The following is a 20,427-nucleotide window of genomic DNA, read 5'->3' as shown; positions in this document are numbered from 1 at the left end:
GCTCTTCCAGTTATTTGTTTTGCCATTCCTTATAATTTTGCTTCCTTTTTCCTTCATTCTCCTATTCACATGTGGATGACAGTGTTCTGTTTATTTGCCATCAATATTTCACATACTTTTTATCCTTCTATACATCTTTTTCCATATTATTGTTCTTTGTTAACACTAGCAGCTCATAAGGCTAACTCCTCGATTTAACATCTTTCAGTTCTTTCTATTTCACACTTTTATCCTCATTATGATCTGGATAGACTACTATGTCCTGTACATGCTTTTTTGTGTTTTATATCTTCCATGGCTTCCTTTAAATGGTGTCCATTCTCACCTCTTTCTTTCTTCTTCCTTTGCCAGTTGGGTTAGACTCTTCACTCAGTTGGCTTTTTCCTCTTTATCATCTTCCTACTGTATTTTGTTCCAAGTCTTTTGCCATCCAGTTCAACACCTTACTGTTTCATTGCTGTTTATTCTTTATTTTCCTTTGTAAGTACTCCTTCGGTCGGGTATATGAACTACTCATGATATGTTTGTTTCTTAATACTTCATTGAACTGTGGTTTTCTTATTCTCTGGGTTATCATCTTCCACCTGTAGCCATTCTAGCATATTAAATATTTTTATTTCTTTTTCAGGGACTCTTATACCTTTTATTAATGCTCATTGTATGGATCCCTCTCTGTGGTGATTGGCGCCTGACCAGGCATTCTTTAGCTATTCAGATCTGAACTGTCAAACCATGTTGGCTTGCATATTATAATTTCATGGCAATGTAATGCACACTGCAGAGAAATGGGGTGTACCAAGATCCCTTGTAGGTTCAACCTCATGATAAAAATAAAATTGCTTCATTAATTTGTCCATCTCTGACTGTACCAATTCGTGGACTACATGGGTAAACAGAAGGATGTAATTGCCCATCCCTGCCATGCCTTGTTTTGAATGGATTGTATGGTTTGCTTTTAAAAATAAGGTTTTATGATCATTCTTTGAACTGTTTCAGATGATGTTGTTTCTCAAGACTCTACCACATTTTTCCCCATTTTTCTTCTAGTGGAGTTTGAGAGTGCTTACCATTTTCTAGTTCCAAAGTGTTGGATTGTGGAGGCATCCTTCTGAATGGATTAATGAAATACAAACAAAGAATGAATCTGATTATAAAAACATTAAGTTGAGAATAGGCAGTGGTGTTCTACTAATGTAAATGATTTGATATCCTTTAACATGAAACCTAAAAACAGATGGGAGTGAGACATCAAAATTGCAGTTTGCCTCTTTGATTGGGATCTCTCATCTCATCCCCACATGGATGTTGGTGCTAAGTGGCTGGTTTTTGGATTTAGAGTTGGATCAATCAATGTAAGTCCTCACCTACCTGTTACTGATGTATATATTCCTTCCTCATTTATACTCCATCAGTGCTGTGGGTCATGGTGGAGATAATTATGGATTGTTCCAGTTCTTTCCCTTTAGCTATTTCTCAATGGGTTTTTTTTTCTGAGGATGTTAATGCACTTGATGTGGTTTCAGCCAATTTCACTTTTGAGGGACATGGTTTATATTAGGTATTTATTTTTTCAATACTGGATGTCAGAGATCCAGATGGATCTGTCAGTTTATTTTGTTCACATGTGTTCCTCATGAGTTGTGGGTACTAAATTCCCTCCAGTCTCATGAACTTGAAGTTCATATGATCCTGACCTGGGTTTTGGACTGTAGTTGACTTACCAGTTGCACAATTCTCTTTGTTACCCCCACACAAATACTGATACTCAGTGGTAGGGTTTTGGATTGTACTTATGTTACCAATGTTATGATCCTCATCTTACCCCTACATGGATGTTGGTCCCTAGAGCATGAGTTTTGGATGTAGATGTAAGGGCTCATGATCTTCATTTTATCCATTTTTATACTTTCTGAGATTGAGTATCATAAGTATTGCATGGTTTTGATCACTTTCCAGCCATAGTTCTATTCCAATTAGATATGCTCCTGTGTTTTCCACCCATATATGTGACATCTTACTTTGGTGAACACAGTGTCTACTTGGTTCAGAATTGGTGTGGTTCCCCAATTTAGATCTTAGAATATGTTGGTCTTATCTTAGGAAGTATCCTTTGGACTCTCTTGAAGAATGCTTCTTGCTTTCCTTTGCACTGGTCCCTCAACCTGTTCTGTGTCAGATTCTGGGTATTTATGTGAGAGGAGGTAAAGTACTGTATTGAAAGTCATAGTTCCTATAGGTACTCACCCCCCTCTTATAGTTATCACCCTTCCTTCCCACTAAAAATTAGTGCATTTGTCTGCCCAAACATGGAGTGATTGCTCAGTAGATTTGAATAGTGGGAGTCATATGTCAAGAGAGTATGTTGCACTCTTATTGGTAAAGGGTTGCAGCAAGATTATTTGCATGCAAGACATACTGGAATCAGTCAATTCTGATGAAGAGGAGATAGAAGGCTTGTTGCATGTGTAACTTTTTCTTATAAAGGGCAGCACTAAACAAGAATAGCTATTTATGTGAAAGGTAAGAACTTATCAGAAATATATTTTCAGTGTAGGAAAATTATAACTTGTTTGTAATAAGATAATGTAAGCTGGTTCTTGCAAGTTTTTTGTTAAATTGTAGGTATTTCTACTTTTAAAAATGATTTGAAAATATAACTATTTCTTTTCATTTTACAGAATGAACCACTTCAAAATGTTGGTTTAGTTATCTCAGAACCTCATCATGGTTGTAGTGCACCAATCAATAAATTAGAACTCAAAAATAATGTCATTCTTGTAGAAAGAGGGTAAGTATGTAAACCAACATATTGAGAGAAACAGTTCTATCTTTCAATTAATATTTGAAATTTATATTTTTAATACAATTCTAGAAAGTGTAATTTAAATAAAATGTTGTACCTCATCTAAATCCTTATGCTAGTTATCTTATCAATGCCAAATGTTACATTTTTTTACTCCCTACTTACTTCTTCAGCTGTTGTTTACCATTTACAATCTGTGATTCTGTGCAAGTCTTTATGTGAGAATATTGCAAGTGTAATCACTTGGCTCATGTTCTTTAGAGACAGAATCTCTAGGATTCTATCATTTTCATTTCAGTCTGCTTGTTTTCTTAAATGAGGATTTTTAAGTCTTAAGAAGGATCACATGCTTTGAGATGAACTACTGTAGTAGGATGGCTGTGTTGTGAAAATTTCTCTCCACGGACATAGAAAATGATTGTTTTGTTTGAAATTAGCTTATTTTTTAGTATAGGTCAACTTCCAGTGGTTTTTCTTTGCTTTTTTTCTTCCTTTACCTGATTTTCATCTGCCATGTCAAAGATTTTGTTTTTCTTTTTTGTTTTCTTCTTAATTTCTTCAGATACTTTAGACAGATTATATTCCATTAATGATTTTGTTTCAGTTCAAGGTGAACTCCAATACAGTACTTCCTTCCACTCACAAGATTAGCTATTCTTGTCCAGTGCTGCCCTCTGTATGTAGTTTTTCTTTACACATGTTATGAGCCTTCTCCTTCTGCTATCCCCTTCAATTCTAACAAGTCTCTCATGTAAATTATTACATTACTTGTCCACCAATAGGAGTGTGACATACATAATGTACGTGAATCCATCTTTACACCTCTACTGAACTATCACTTGTTTTTGGAAGTGTCTGTGTTCAAGCATGTTCCTTTTTGTTTGTTTAAGATATCCTCTTTGTTTTTAGTACACTCATGAAGTGGGCACTCTTTCACTCCTAGTTTCTGTTAAGACTGTGTCTTAGCTTCATTTTAATCCTAAGTTATTACAGTCGCATTAGGAGTGTGGCATACATAATGCATGTGACTCCCTCTTTACACTTCTACTGAACTGTCATTTCTTGTTTGGCAGTGCTTTGTTTAGATATGTTCCTTTTTGTTTGTTTAAAGTATCCTCTTTGTTTTTAGTACACACATGAAGTGGTCACTCTTTCACTTCTGGTTTCTGTTAAGACTGTTTGTTAGCTTTACTTTAATCCTAGGCTATTATAGTCATATTGTTGTTTTATACTTTTGATCATTGGTTGATTTTTTCACATAATGAATTCTGAGGGTCATGACTGTGACTAGCACCATATCTCGGGCCTCAGGTGCAGGTAACCCTGCAGGAAATTTATCCTTGTTTGTTTGCTGGGAGATTAAATGTTACCTGGGTCAGTATCTGTCAATGGACCTTGCCCCACTTTCTCTCAAACAAGCTGAACATGTTTAAGTGGACAAGAACTTGGAATGTCATTTTACATTTCTTGATTTTGGTGTGCCTTCCAAAACCATGCATGATAATTTAGTTAGGCCTAAAACAGACATTTTGAATTTTGTTTCTCAGGTATGTGGTGTTTTATTCCTTTCCCTATTTCCTATAAATCATGTACTTCCTTAATAAATTACTATCGTTATTTGGTTTTTCTCCCTCCTCAGATATTCAAATACATGCTGAACAACTTGCCCGATAATTAAGTGACAGGATTAGCATGCCTTGACTCCTATGGGATTTGGTTCAGTTTGCTCCTGCAAACCATCATGCAGACTGTTCTTTTTTGGACCAGAATTTCATAGTTTCATTTCTGCCTGTTTGGGATGCTGCCCTCAAATCTCTTGTATGTCTGAACCACACCTCATTTCCCCACCTTTGTCTTACCCTCACAAATCTTTCAAAATATCTCTGTGTCAACCAGTCTTCTCTCTGAGGCTCTTCAACAAAATCCTAAGGGGTTTTCTCAAACATCCTCTCCCTTCTTTCCTCCATGTTGACTGTGTTTATCATCCTTGGCTCTGGCTTTACATAGTAGTTTTTCTGTTGTGTGAACCTTCTTGGATGTGATGCAATCTTATCTCATGCCTGTTTATGATCATCTTATCTTCTAGACTTACATATGGTCCCATTTCTGTACTATTATGTCTTTGACATGATTCTTGTATCTTTGGAGTCATGAATTGCATCAGTAAAATAGTGGTCTACCCTTTCCAACTTTGTTCCCTGTTTGTCTCAATTGACAGCCAATATGACACCTGTGACCATTTCCTTTCCCACCTATCATTTCTTCTTAAGGTGCCTAGTCTTGCATTTTCTTCAATAACAAACACTATGTTACTAATAGAATTGGTAACTATCAAGTGGACTCTGGTCCAGTGGGAGCACAGCTTGCAAATTTTGTTCATCACTGGCATCCTCTGGTTGAGGATAATTGGGTTCTTTAATTTTCCTCTTGGTGTGGATTTCTGCACATGGTGAGGGGACCCCTCAGGGAAAGTTCTGTTCTTTCAGTTTACCTCCCCTGGAATCTAAGCATTCACCCATGTGTTGGGCCTTGAATTCCTGTAGACAGGTGGCCTTGGGGTGACCCCCTTTGGGTCAGTCAGCTGGTGCACTTGGGCTAGGGTCAACCAAGTACCAGTGTTGGATGTTCTCAACAGGTGTTGTGGACATTATACCCAAACAGCAGCATCAGATACAGTGCTCACAAAACCCTGGCATTGCTGCAGTATCCTTGTTTGGCATTGTAGTGCATTCCCTTATGGGGCTCCATGGTAGATGGAGTCAGTGAGCACTGAAGTATTCCTTTTTCATTATGGATTCTCCAAATAAAAACTTAAATAAAACAGTGAAAAAACAGTCCATAGGTAAACCACCACATTTTGAAGATACTGAGCAGCAATCTTCAACATCTGTAACACCTGTTGTACCTCATTTTCTTATATTACATTCTCTTTCAGACAAACCTTTAGGGCAGATGTCTCCCTTTTTCATTCATAAGGAACTAGAGCAGTGGTTCCCAACCAGGGGTGCTTACACCTGTTGGGGGTACAAGCTAACATTTGTTTTGGGCACCTTCACCTATATTCTTAAATAAATAATTACTGTGAGGGGTGCTAGAACATTTTAAAATTTTTAAAAAGATGTAATTATGATGCTGACCAATGTCCTCATTCTATCATTTATATCATCACATTCATCTGCCACCATCAAGGCAGGTTATCTAAATTTTAGGGTATGACCATACATTCCAAACCCTCTCAGATGTTTCTAGTGTTAGCAGTTCAGTCACTTGAAGACGTCACATCATGGTTCCTTGATGTGTGCTCGTTGTGGTGGCAAGGATTATGATACTTATGAGTGTGAAACAGACCCTCATTGTGTCAATTGCAATGGCTCTCACCTGTCCTACTTTCCTTTTTGCCCTAAAAGGTTGAAAGAAAAAGAGGCACAGCATTTGAAAATGATTGAAAACATTACTTACCCTAAGGCTCAAAAGTTACTGTCCAAAACTTCATCTCTAATGTATGTTATTTCACTTCATTCCAATACCACAGTGGGAGTGCAGATGGATCTCTTTGTGCCTCCAAGAGAATTGTTCTCAAACCAAATGAAAAATATTTTGACCTCCATGGTTTAAAATGTTGATGAATCAACTTCAACTCCCATCTCTGTCCCTAACATACATTCTAGCAAATCCAAAGATTCACTCCCTTTGGTTCCAGGTATGGGCATTTTCTCAGATACATCTTCTTCTCCCATCCCAAGATGCAAAACAGTCATTTGTTCACGTACTCAATCGCTTGGAATCCTCTTCCAACAGCAAAGTCCTGCCCAGTTGACCTAGATCAGGACCCATGGAGGTCGATAGACCTCCCTTGAATAAAGACAGTAAACCAAAAAGACATGGTCATAAACAGAAGAGTTCTCCAACCAATTCACCTACACATAAATAAAAATGGCCACCTAGCTACAATGGAACTGTCGTGGTTTACATTCTAATCTGGATGACATCAAAGTACTGATTACTTCCTCTCATCCTGTGTGTCTTTCCTTACAGGAAACATTTCTGAAACCTGCTGATACAGTCACCTTTCAGCAGCCTTCTTTGTACAGAAATGACAGGCTGAGTGATGGACGAGCACATGGATGGGGTGACTGTTGTTTGATCAGCATGTGCCTACCTATCTTTGCCACTCATCACACCCTTGGAGGCCATAGCCATCTATGTTTCCTTAGATCATACCATCACTGTCTGCTCTCTCTACCTGTCATCTGGAGAGACCTATGATCAATGAGATCTTGATGCTGTCATTGAACAGTTGCTAATCTCCCTTTTAATCATGGGGGACTTTGATGGATATCATCCTCTCTGAGGAAGTGCTGATATTGATAGGAGGGGTAACTCTGTAGAGCGTATGCTCTCTGATCACAACCTTTTATTTTCAGTAGCAGTTCTTATACTTATTTTCATGCACCTAGTCAGTCCTCTACTGCAACCAATCTCTCAGTTTGCTCCCCTTGATTATTCTCCCACTTTTCATGGAGAGTTGACAGTAATCCTCAAGACAGTAATCATTTTCCTATAATATAGAGAGAGACTGGCTGTGGTTGATGCCACCCAACCTGCATGACCTGGATCAAACAAACTGGTCCTCTTTCACTGCTCTCGCAGAACTTGATCTTATCATCATCTGTAAGCCATCAATAGATGACTGTGTGGCAGCAGTGACTGACTGTATTATACAGGTAGCTGCTTCAATGTATTCATAAAATCTCAACATGTTTTCCACAATATTCTCAACTGTGGTATAATCCTGCCTGCCACATGGCATGGAAGGCTCAAAAATGGCCCTGGGACACTTTTCATAGGTATCCCACATTCTCTCACTGCATTGCTTTCCAGCTGGCCCATGCACATGCTCGGTGGGTAAGATGTCAAAACCAGAAGGACTCTTGGATTAAGTTCACAACCAGCATATCTTCTACCACCAGTCCCAAAGTCAAATGGGAAAAATTTGAAAGGTCAGGGGGCAATATAATTCTGTCCCCCTCTCAATCTTGCACTGTGATGGCCAGGAATTAGATGTTACCTGGAGCATTGCTAATATTCTAGGTGAAACCTTTTACTGGGTATCTAGCACTTCTGCTTCTTCCTCTACCTTCTTAGCCATCAAGACTTGCGCAGAGCAATCACCTCTTTCCTTTCAATCTGATCGTCTCTATGGCTGTAATGGCTTCTTTACACTGTTGGAACTCAAACTGGCCTTTCATTGGGCTGGCAGTACATCTGTCAGACCTGATGATGTACACTATGAAATGCTGTGCCATCTATCTCCTGCTTCTCTTGCCATTCTTCTGATGGTTTTTAACTGGATCTGGCAGGAGAAAGTTTTTCCTAATGCCTGGTACCAGCCTATTGTCTTACCTTTCTCTAAGCCTGGGAAGGATCCCAAGATTCCTTCAAACTACCATCCAATTGCTTTGATGAGCTGTCTGTGTAAGACCTTAGAGAGGATGGTTAGTGCTTATCTTGTTTGGTTCCTCGAATCAAACAACCTCCTCTCTCTCACTCAGTGTGGGTTCCAATGACAGTGCTCCACCATGGACTACCTGATTCAACTTGAAACGTCAGAGAAGCTTTTCTCAAACAACATCATCTTGTATCAATATTCTTTGACATTGAGAAGGTTTATGATACAACATGGAGATATGGCCTTTTGCAAGACCTCCATATATATGGGTTATGTGGCCATTTGCCCATTTTTATTAAACATTTTTTTTATTAACAGGCAATTCCAAAGTACTGTGGGTTTGATACTTTCCTACTGTGTTCTGCAGGAACTTGGAGTCCTTCAGGGCTGTATCTTGAGTGTCACACTTTTCAGTATAAAGATTAATGCCATCACTGAACAACTCCCTCTTACTGTTTTAAATGGGCTCTTTGTCGATGACTTTCACATCTCATGTCACTTATCGAACATGAGGTATATTGAGCAGTAGCTAGAGACTGCCCTCAATAGTTTACTGAAGTGAACCACAGCAAACAATTTAACTTCTCTCTCTCTCTCAAACTGTTTGCATGGACTTTTGCTGCCAATTCTGATCCTGAACTCCATATTGGTGAAGTTATACTGCATGTGGTCCCTGAGACAAAGTTCTTGGGGCTTATCTTTGACCATAAGCTGACCTGTATACCACTCATCAAGCAGCTATGGGTCAAATGTATGAGAGCACTAAACATCCTCTGTGTTCTCTTTTCTACCACCTGGAGAGCAGATTGATGTTTTATGCTAAAGATATATCATGCTCTTATTCGATCAAAACTCAACTATGGATCACTGGTCTATGGCTCAGCCTTAAAGATACTGGACCCCATTCATCATCAAGGACTTTGGCTCTGCTTCCTGCATTTTCCCAGTTCATAGCTTATACATAGAATCTCAGGAACTTTCTTTGCACTTCTGCCATTTGCAACTGTCTTTATGCTTCGAAACTTCTTTCGTTGCTAAAGCATCTCACTTGAGGATGTGTTTTCCTTCCTCTGTGGGCCATACTTTTTCAGAACAGACGATTTGCCATTGCTCCTTTTGGTCTTTGGATAACATTGCTGTATCCACTGGTCATCACATCTCACCATGGCGTCTTACAGTCCACAAGTGTGGCCTATCTTTAAGTCATGTGAGAAAAGCAGACACTACCAATTGGAAATACTATCTATTATTTGCTGAACATCTTTTGAACCATCCTTTCATTTCTATTTATACAGATGGTTTGAAATCAGATGACTGTGTGGGCTCTGCAATGGTTTGTTGTGGTTCGGTGGTTATGCATAAAATTCCCTCTACATCTTCTGTGTTCACTGCTGAACTGTACACCATTTCTCTTGCCCTGGGACACATAGAAGATAAGTAGTACTCAAATTTATACTAACTTGCTAGTTCTCTACTGGCCCTGGAATCGCTTCACGTTAGTTCACACCCTGTTATTGCTGATATTCCAAACTGCCTGGCCTATTTTTCTTTAACAGCTACTTCTATCCAGTTTTTTTGGATACCAGGCCATGTTGTTATTCACGGGAATGACCTTGCCGACACTGCAGCTAAGTCTATCTGCTCTGATGCTGTCACTGCTGTGCCTGTTCTATACATGAACTATGGTCACGTATTCAAGAATCGGCTTCGTGCCAGTTGGAAGTCGACTTGGAGTGAACAACGTGAAAACAAGTTTTTCCAAATAAAAACCCCCTTTGACGATTTTGCTTTCATAAGGATCAGAAATAGGAAGTTTTCTAAGTAGATTACATATTGGTCACAGTTTTTTAACTCAATGTTTTCTTTCATCTGGGGTTGATTAACCATTGTATTGTCTGTGTAACACTCAGATCGCGACAAGCCACATTGTACTATCTTGCCATTGTTATGACTTTCACCAATGGCACCATTTTAACTATGTTCTATCCCAAGGTTTATTCGTAATGTTAGACAATGTTATTGGTGATGTGACACTGTCAACCTTGGAAATGGTTGTTTTTTTAAAGGCCATTAATCTTTTTAATGCTATTTAATTTATATGTTAGATCCTTTTTAATGTGATTCCCTTTTAAGAATCAAAGTACATGTAGCTCAATGTGAAATTAGAAAATGGCAGTAACATCAAATTACTCTAAACCAGTACTGGAAAGGCCAACTTTGGGTGACTGATGGTGGTTTTTGAACGTACCTGTTGGTCATCCTGGTGAATTATGATAATTACAGTTATGCTGCAGAAAGTCCTTTACAACTTGTATTACTGTAGTTTTTCTCTTAACATTGTAGATTAGATGTAAAAATTGTTTTTAATGCTATTTATATTTTTTAAACTTTGTTTTGTTTTACCTTAATTTCCTTATATGAATTTTACTTATTTTTCTTTAATTTTAACTTTTTACCAGATGTTTGGTGCAGATAGCCAAGTTGCTTTGTGCCATAAAACACCAAACCAACCAACGAATCTTTAGCTTTATTGGAAAGATTCATAATCATTTTCCTCTTCACTTCCTTTGTCTCCTATACCCATTTCTTCCTTCAGGATCCTGTGACTAGTCATCATTGTAAACTCTTAGGACCTACTTTATCACCATGCCATTGAACCTGTTCTACATCCTTTACCAGTTTTTTATTCTAGATGCTTTGTTGTTCCAAAGAAAATTGGGGACTGGTGGTCTGACATATATTTGTTCTGCCTTAACCACTTTGTTCAACTGCTCCATTTTACTATGGAATTATTTCACAGTGGATGGTGGCTTTTTTCTATGGCTTTATGGATGACTCAATTGGTTGTTGCCAATGCTTGTCTCTACATCCATATATCACCAGTTTTGTGCCCTACACTTATAATCATAACTTTTGCTCACTATCTTCATTCTCTGTGGTTGTGATTCCATCATTATTTGGATGACTGGCTTCTTCTGGACAATTCCGAACTTGAAGTGGCTAGCCATATGTCAACTCCTTCTGGTGGTTTATTGGGTGGTCTGGTTAATTAAACCAGAGAACTCCTTCCTCTGACTTACCCAATATCTTGTCCACATGGGTGACTTTTTTAACACAGATCTCAGTCAGGCCTAACCTTCTCATCTACAATTTTGTTTCATGGAACAGTTAGTTCCCCATGCTCTTTTAGCTTTCTCACTTTCTGCTCAAGAGGTTTTTTTATCACTTTTGGAGATGAGGTCTTCAGTGATGCCACTGGCTCTCCTTGGTTGTGTGCATATGCAAATTCTCCAGTGGGCTCTTCACAATTAATGGAACTTTGTTCATTATCCTTTATAAACTCTTATTACCTCTCCTCCTACCTTGATCACCATGGGTGATTGGACAAGGCACATATGTGGGCAGGCATCCAGCTTTTTCCTATTTGTATGAATTTGCATCTTTTCAGGGCTGCAGTGCATGGGTTAATCACAAGGAGGCTTCAAACCATTGGTCTGTAAGCAAAAGGTCTTGGCATATCACCGTTCTTCAGCTTATTGTAGTCTGTTGGGCTTTGGGCTTTCGGCTTTCGACTTTCTCTATCCATACATTGACATGTGATCATTCATTCTGATATTTCTGCATTGGTAGCAGATATCAGTTACCTGTTGAGATTTCTCTGTTTTCTAACATTGGATCTACAATTTTTGGCCCATGTACACCACATCTCATTGTGGGTCATGTTCCAGGTGCTTTCAATCTCACAGCAGGTCATCTTTCCCACCCTGCCCAAATATATTTGATGGAGTGGTCTTTAGATTCCCTCATTTTGCAGTGAGGCTTTTCCCATATAGATGCATTTACCACATACTACAATCACAAATGTCCTGTTTTCTGGTCCCTGGTACTTCATTCTTGAGCTCTGTCAGGATTGGCACAGATTTATTTTTTTATCTGCTTATGTCCCTGGGCAGTTTCTCTTATCCATACCATTGTGTCAAGTCCTTCTGATTGCTTCTTATTGGCCAGCTTAACCATGATATGTACAGTTACAACAACTCCAACTTTTTCCTTCAGTGCCCCCTTTCTTTGTCGTCTTCCCTTCTTTGGGAATCTTGGTCACTGGTTCTACATCCAACCATTTACATCCTTAGTCATCTCTCCTGGCTTTTATCTGGTCCTTGGTGAGGAGATCAGGTTTCTCCCATCTAGTTGCTTTCCTTTTAGCTTGTTCCATACATTCTTTTTCATTGGAGGTATATCACAGTTCTATGATTCAGAGATACCCTGCTGACTGAGCTCGAGTGGCAGTATTTCTCACATTACTTTGCAACCAAGGGCGTTTGTCTTCTTATACTCAGTTTTTCAGGCTGCCTTAACCCATATTTTTCATTTTCTCCTATACTGTTGTGTTTTTGCTTTCCCTGTCCTTACTATTTAATGCATTCCTTCTAAATTTATCATTCCCCCAGATGGCTTATTCTTCTGTACTAGGATATTAATGTAGCCCTCCATTTCCTCACTTTATCTCCATTTGAATCATTTTCCTTGGATTTTATGTTTCACTTAAAATGTATTTCCTTCTCCTCTTAGCCTGTGGACATCAAAGGTAGGATTTTTTGCTATTAATGTTTCACATATGCTTCACCACCCTACCCATCATCTCTTTCATTCGTATTCTTCCTTCCTCCCAAGTAATTTGGTAGTTAAAGTAATTCTTCCCTTTTACGTGATTCACTTCCTTTTATTCCTCATCTCTGCTCTTTTCTCATTCTAGATACACTTCCTTTGTCTAGTCCATACACTCTGTTCTTACATTGCCTGCAGAGCTACCTTCCATGGTATCCATTCCCATAAGTTTATCTCTTGGCAGTCTTCCTCTTTTTCATATCTTCCACTTCCTATTATCAGGGTTCAACTTTTGATTGAACTGGGTTTTTCTTCCTTGTTTTACTCCTCCTGGAATTTGATACAAGTGTCTTCACATCAGATTCTACACCTCCTGATGAGGAGAAACCCACTTAAAATAAAAATGTATTTCAAAAAGGCTGAGTAAAAGTGTTAATACCAACAAAGTAGAGAACAACATTTCAACATCCTAGGTCATCTTCAACCTAGGAAGATTGAAACTTTATTCTCTGCTTTATCAGTAAAAGTGTTAATACCCATACCAGCCATTTTGAGATACAGATTCTACACCTGTCCATTTCCCTCACAACTTATATTTGTCAGCCATTGGAAGAATTCTTGTAGTTGGGCATGTGGACTACATTTAACATGTTTGTCTCCCATTATTTATACCATATTGCAGTTTCTTTTTTGTCTGGTTTTTGTCTTCCACCTGTGCTTATTTTACAGGCTTCATTATAGATTATGTGCTGCCTCAGAATGTGCAGTATATACACAGAAATGAGCAAGATGTCAAATTGCAGTTTGCCTCTTTGTTTGAGAGCCCTCATCCTACCCCACCATGTGAATATCAGTGCTCTGTGGTTAGGTTTTGGATTTAGAGTAGAACAAACTAACATAATTTTCTCATGCATGTTTATGGTTGTCCATACATCTCCCTCAATCATACTTCTGTATTGTGCATCCCAATGGAGGTGAAACAGATTTTCATTTCTCGCATTTTTGATATCCATTATTGGAACTTGTTCTGTGGATGATATTACTTTTTTTGGATGGTCCTGGTCAGTTTCACTGTTGAGGAAGTTGATTTATATTATATGCTCATCCTTTCAATACAGAGATAGTTAAATAGTTTTGTTTTTGTTCCCTAAATGCCAGTGATGAATGCTGCAGCCTGAGGAACAATAACAGTAAGGGCAGTTGAATCACTGAAAAGATGTGAAAGAGAGTAACTTTTAAGAAATATTTTCATTGGCTTCACATCTTTGAGTGATTGGACAGCCCTTTGCTGTTGTTGTTCCTCAGGCAGTGGCATTCATCATTCAAATGTGATAGAGGCTAACTTTTCAGAAAGATTTTCACAGCCTTCACCTTTCCCAATCCATAGCAACATGAAATAATATCACATTCATATTATGCATGAGCTGCCATAATATTATAGAGTATAGGTTGGTTTTTCTAAGACTTGCTTTTATGTCAGTTACATTTTTTGCCTGGATGGGTGACACCTTAAGTATTCTTCTGAATAAATTTTGTTAGTTATAATGGTACATGATAATGGTACAACTTGTTCAATAGTAATGCATTCTGCCTCTTTGTGTTGTGGCAGAATACCTCCTCTCTATCACTACACCACCATAATGCACTTCAAGTTGGCTGTCATTTTCTCCTTTCATAAGTAACTTGTGGTTCTGTGTCTGTTGGGAGATAAAATTTTTATTTCTAACAAGGTCTTCACAAAGTAAATAAAGCAATTGTTCTATATTATGGGTAATGGTTAATATAACTTTCTGGAAGGACAGTTTTATTTGTAAAGTGAATTGATATGTCATGCTAGTTTCAGTAGCTCTTCCTGATCTTCTGGGACTCTTGATGCTGTACTCTTTATATCGATGAAATACTAAGTAGACATCATTCACTGGTAACTGTCATGTCACGTTGACTTTAAGGTTGTTGACAAATTTCCATGCAGTTCTCTCAGTTTGCCAGTAAACTGTTCATAAGGCAGCTGAATTATCAATAACAATACAGTTCACTCCTTGTGAGTTCAACCTGCATATGTTTCTTCAAGAGAGCTTTTGCCATTGTTTTTATCTCCATCCTCAGGAAACATGAATGTTGGCACTGATGCTAGTTCATGAGAGAGAATATGCTTATGATGTCAAAATCTTTCTAGCTTGCTTGAATTCCAATCACTCTTAAATATATAAATGAGGTGTCATAGAGAATAGTTTGCCCTACTAAATTTAATATTGCAGACATTGTGATAGTGAACTTGTCTATTGTACAATAAATTTCTTGCAACCATGAATTTTTAAATTCTTTCATTTGAAATTTGCCAGTGAAAACTGCATCATTCACATTTACTGATGTAGGGGCTCTTTCACCAGTAATGATGTTGACATGATTCAATAACTTTTTATAAAATGAATGAATTGATATCTCTTGTTTCTCTTGGATTGCATATTTTTTTTTCTGTATCAGCATAGATTTTTTATTTACATTCTTTTTTAGTATTGTGCACTCTCAGCCTTCTTATCACACATTCTTTGAACAATAGCTGAGTCTGCTCCAAATGTGCACATTTAGAGCCCATGTCATAAGTGTTTCCTCATTCAGTGTAATGTAATGTTAATCATTCCTCCTGAACTATAACCACACTGCATGAATGTTATTTCAGTATACATGTCACTTCAGATTACATCCCTTAATTCAGGAATATGATACATGATGTTCCTTCATGAATGATTGCAGGACACCCTCTAGCAGCTGTTCCATGGACCTCAAGTAGTGCAGTCCATTCCTGGTATGGTTGAAACAATCACTACCAAACAAGTATTGTGTCATAATTCTCATATCTGTGATGTGTAAGGGACAACAACCCTCTTTTTCAGCATGAACAAATATCATTGTAATAAACACGGATTTGATGAAACAGTTTACCCCCAGCTTTTCTGTTCTACTTCTGAAAAGTAAGTCATCAAGAAATCCTGTCAAATCACTGCAACACTGAAGCTAATTATCAGAAATCATCATCTTAAGAATAACTTTAACCACTAAACATGAAGCACAAACTTTTTGAAGGAAATTCCAGATATATTGCTCATTAGTGTTACTGCAAGAGTTTCAAAGGGATTATTAACAACTTCATTTTCTTCATTACTGGACAATTTAGAAGCATAGTAGACAGAACAAAGATTCATAATTTTAGACATGCAGTCAATATGGCATCTTGTATCTGCTGAATGTAAGTCACTCACAACACTTTCACATTTAAGTCTTATATTGTTTGCTCACTCATCATTACAAAATGTACACTTTTCTAATGTGGCTTCTTTCAATGTCTTTCAGTCTTTTTCCTTTGTCAGCTATTTTGCATAAGGATACAGGACTCAATCATGATGGATATTTTTTGTCTTTGCTCAGGTTACATGCTTCTTGACAAAACAAACGGTGCCTTTGAAACACAAATGTCTGTACATCAGATCTCTGTCTCTTAATTGTAAGTTTCAACACCTGCATTTCCTCAGATGTTTCCTTTGGAACTTTCTTAGTGTTTCATTCCTTGTACAAGTGGGAACACAGTTCTTATGGCAGCACAGAATTAAGTTACTATTTTCTGACATTCTTTGTATGAGGACTTCATGAAAGCTGTCACAATAGTGTTCACTGTACTTAATAGTCGTTTGAATTCTTGTTGGACCTGCTTTTGCCATAACATGAGGTTTGAGCAGACATTGGAGCTTTTCCCAAAAGTAACGTTCTATACCTGACACCAGAAAAGTATAATTGTATTCCTTATTGCTATAGCAGTTCATTTTCTAAGAACAATAAGATAGTAAGGCATAAAGATTAAAAATTAAATATGATTTACTCATCCCAGCATTGTAGTGTTGGTAATTAACATGTTTTAACTGTCTAGTATTTTAAATATTAAGTCAGTTTCATAAGTAATTAGAGGTGGCTTTTAATTACCCCTTTGCCTCTTATTAACAAAGTTTGATGCCCACAATTGTACTGTTTGCTTGGGTCAGCCATCTTGCATTTCAGCTGAGTTAGCATTAGCCAGAATCTTAAAGAGGAGGCTTTGAAGATTCAAGTTCTATAAAAATGTAGTACTGTAACTCTAAATCCACCTTATGCCTTAAAGTAGCATTTTGCAAACAGGCAAATGCAATCTTATCATTATCCATATCAGTAAACAAATCTAAGATATTCACTGGTTCTGTACAATGAGGCTGAACTTCTCTTTTGGACAAGCACTATTATCATTTTAAAAGTTTGTCATTTTGTAGGATAAAATATTTTCCTAGCTTATCAGTATCTTCTCAATGTAGGTATTGTCAATGGAATGGTCTCTTCATCCCTTATTCTGATCTCCAAATCTGGATCATGCAATCATGACTATAGTTCTTTTGACTTTTAATTAGATATCTCTCATTTTGGGTCCTGAAAAAAATGTTCTGAAGTACTGTCAAACCCTTTGATAAATTGTTTAGGGAGAGTATTTATGATGAAACTTTGTAGAATGGACAGCAAGTGCCTGTTGTGGAGACAGAAGTGAAGAGGATGACATTTCAAAAATCTTCCGCCTTTTGTCTTCAAGTCGACATTTATTACTTTTTCTGCTGTGGATACTTTTGTTTTGTATTCTTCTATTTCTATCCTGGCACAAAGTCTTCATGTGTGACTTCTGTCCAGTCTATTGTTCAAGAGGCAGGATGCCCTTCTTATCCATTAATTGGATTACTAGTTCATATAGACTGTTTAACAATTAATTAGCAATTTTATCTCAAGTTGTGTTGATATCATGGATTTTATCCTGTGATATCTTGTGTGTGACATTTTTTTTCACCTTATTTCCAGACAGTGACTTACCTGACTCAACTCTTCAATGTTAATGGATATTTTTTTCCGTGGCACTTTGTGTCCTCTATGGTGGAAATTAGTAAGCTCTTATATAGCAAGGCCTTCTTGTATTGCTCTGGGTTTGTATGTTCCTTGATTATGCAAGCTTTAGCACTAAGACTGTTGAACTGTTAGTCACTTTTGCTGGATTTGCTTTGTTGTCAGTCTGACATGCAGGCAATTGATTGCAGTCACAATTTTTTGTGGACTGTTCTGTTCATAATCAGATACAAGTTTATTGTTGATAGAAACCTAGGATGACAGTTCTAATATTCATCTTACTAATCAGAAATAAGTTACTTATGGTCAGTAGAAATAGTGTGTTGCAGTAACATTTGGACTAGCTTCATCTGAGTGCCCTGCAACATATAATTTATATTGCATCAGGAGTCAGAAACACAGATTTTTGCTTTTCTGTTATAAAATGTGGCTTCAGCAGCTCATCTCATTTTATAAATGATCAAGTGACTTTAGCTATTACAACTGTTTTCTCATTAGCTCCACCTACCTGCATTTGTCATAAGTAATGGCTACAAGAGTTCTTACGGTAAATGTGCTGTAACTTTGAATGAGTAAACATTATACTTCACTAACTATGACTTTTTCATGTTTATGCTACATCAACTGTGTGTTATCTTGCATTTCTAATTGTTCTCTTGTGCTGTCATTGTCAATATTAGTTAGGTAAATGCATATGTAGTTTTTCATATTTACAAATCCCTGCATTTTTGAGAGTCACAGTGCCTTGTACCACCACTACACAGTATGTTTTACTTCTGGTTATTTTATTGCTCTTTTGATGCACAAAAAAATCTCATCAGTAGAATTTGGTATTACTGCTTACTTTCAATAGCATATTAAGTGTTGTTTTTTTCCAATCTGACTGAAGAGGTGTTCTACTTGAATGGTGGCAAGATCAGAGTTGGTCTTGTTCCTTGGCTCCTTCCTTTACGGAAAACTTTCTTTATCAGTGTGTTGTATTTTTACATTTCTTAGATAAATACTGAAGATGTATCTTCATACCAAGTTATAAGAGTATGTAACGTAAAGAAACCAACAAGATGCCTCAGGCTGTTTAAAGATAAACCTTCCCTGAGTGATCTGGACATGTATTTTAGTGAGAACTGGCAACATCACTCTCACCACAGGGTTTTCTTGGTTCTATGCCACCAGTTTTCACATGGCTTTTTATGTATTTAATGCTTTTTTCACCCTGGAAATGTGGGTTCTTCTTCCTCCAGTCTCATCTTGTGAGTATTGTAGCTAAAGGTTACAGTAGAGGTGCTGTGTTGTATTTGAAACTAACATTTTCGTTGGAAGATATAACTCTGAGAGATAGTTACCTCTGCTCTGAGTGTTTCTGCTATCCTTCCACATAGTGTATGGAAGAAAATGTGACAATCTGTGGTTTTGTAAGCACACTGTAGTAATTCTAGATAGATGATGATTTGCCAAGATATTCCATGAATAAAAGTTCATGAAACACAACATTACACAGTGAGTACTCTGAGAAACAAGGGGATTCATACAAGATTGTAGTATACAGATGATGGATATTATAGGAAGAAGTAGAGGAATAAAAATAATAATGGAAAATTTGAACCCAGAAACAATGAAATAATTGTGGTTGTAGGTTATAGCATTTTTCTGAAAGAGACAAATAATATTTTGGTGTCTTTAAAGTATAGAACTGTTATGTTACTGTACTTTAGATTGGTTGAGAATGGACACTTAGGTTTCATTACTACAGGTGCAGCTAAACCTAAAGTTATGATGCTAGGCTTGATAAATTTTCAGGCATTGTTTTATCTTTAGTTTTTTTAACTACTACTATTTGTAGTGGGTTATAGGGTAATAAAGACATTAAATATTAGACTGAAATAAAGTTTTCACTTGTGTTAGCTAAGCAAGTTAGGAATTTATTTAACTAAACAGATTAAATTACTATTTCAATCACTGTTTGAAAACTGCTGAGAATTTAATATGTCAATATCATGTTTAATTAATATTTAGTTCTATATGGATAGAAATTTGTTGTGCATCAAATCTATTATTCTAATGTTGATAATTATTAGTATTAGCATTGGTTAATAGAGGATTTGCTGTTACATTTATCTACAGTTTAATACTGTTTAATAAATGGTTTAACTTAGTGATTATAACACATCTTTATCTACAATCTTAGCTTATTCAGCTATTGTTACATTGTAAAACAGGCTAAATAAATGTTATTATTGCATAAGTATAATCTAAGGACTACTTATTTGTCACTCCTCATTTTAAAGATAATTTTAATTACTTCAGTGAAAAGATAAGGGGATAAAATAGTATAATACATTTAACTTTAATGTGAGGTTTAATAGTGTTATTGATAGGCTACATGTATTTTGTGTGTCTATTCCTAAGCTACTTTGGTTAAGAGTAGTTCTTCTTGAGTTGGATTCCTGTACATGGTGAGGGGACCTCCCAGAGAAGGTTCTGTACTTTCTGTACTCCTCTGAGATTTAAACATCCACCCTCATGTTTGCTATGTCTGACAACCCATGAAGGGGAGGAGAGGATCCTGGTGGTTAAGGAGTCCAATTTCAACACACCACTTTGGTCTTGAATTCCTGTAGATGGGTGGCTATTTGAGTTGGCCCCCCAGTGTCAGTATCGA

The 20,427-nt window shown here is 37.1% G+C and overlaps 1 protein-coding gene across 2 annotated transcripts in view; it reads left to right on the top strand.

The window, feature by feature from the left end:
- Nucleotides 1–20,427, top strand: part of LOC143253606 (protease-associated domain-containing protein 1) — a 49,034-nt gene that overhangs the window by 8,061 nt on the left and 20,546 nt on the right. For both annotated transcript variants that reach the window (XM_076507722.1, XM_076507723.1), the window contains exon 3: nucleotides 2,679–2,788. In XM_076507722.1, the coding sequence (XP_076363837.1) occupies nucleotides 2,679–2,788 (110 nt within the window). The remainder of the gene's footprint in view (nucleotides 1–2,678; nucleotides 2,789–20,427) is intronic.

Source organism: Tachypleus tridentatus, chromosome 6 (assembly GCF_004210375.1).
Source record: "Tachypleus tridentatus isolate NWPU-2018 chromosome 6, ASM421037v1, whole genome shotgun sequence".
NCBI lineage: Eukaryota > Metazoa > Arthropoda > Merostomata > Xiphosura > Limulidae > Tachypleus > Tachypleus tridentatus.
This window is presented reverse-complemented; position numbering and strand designations above follow the sequence as displayed.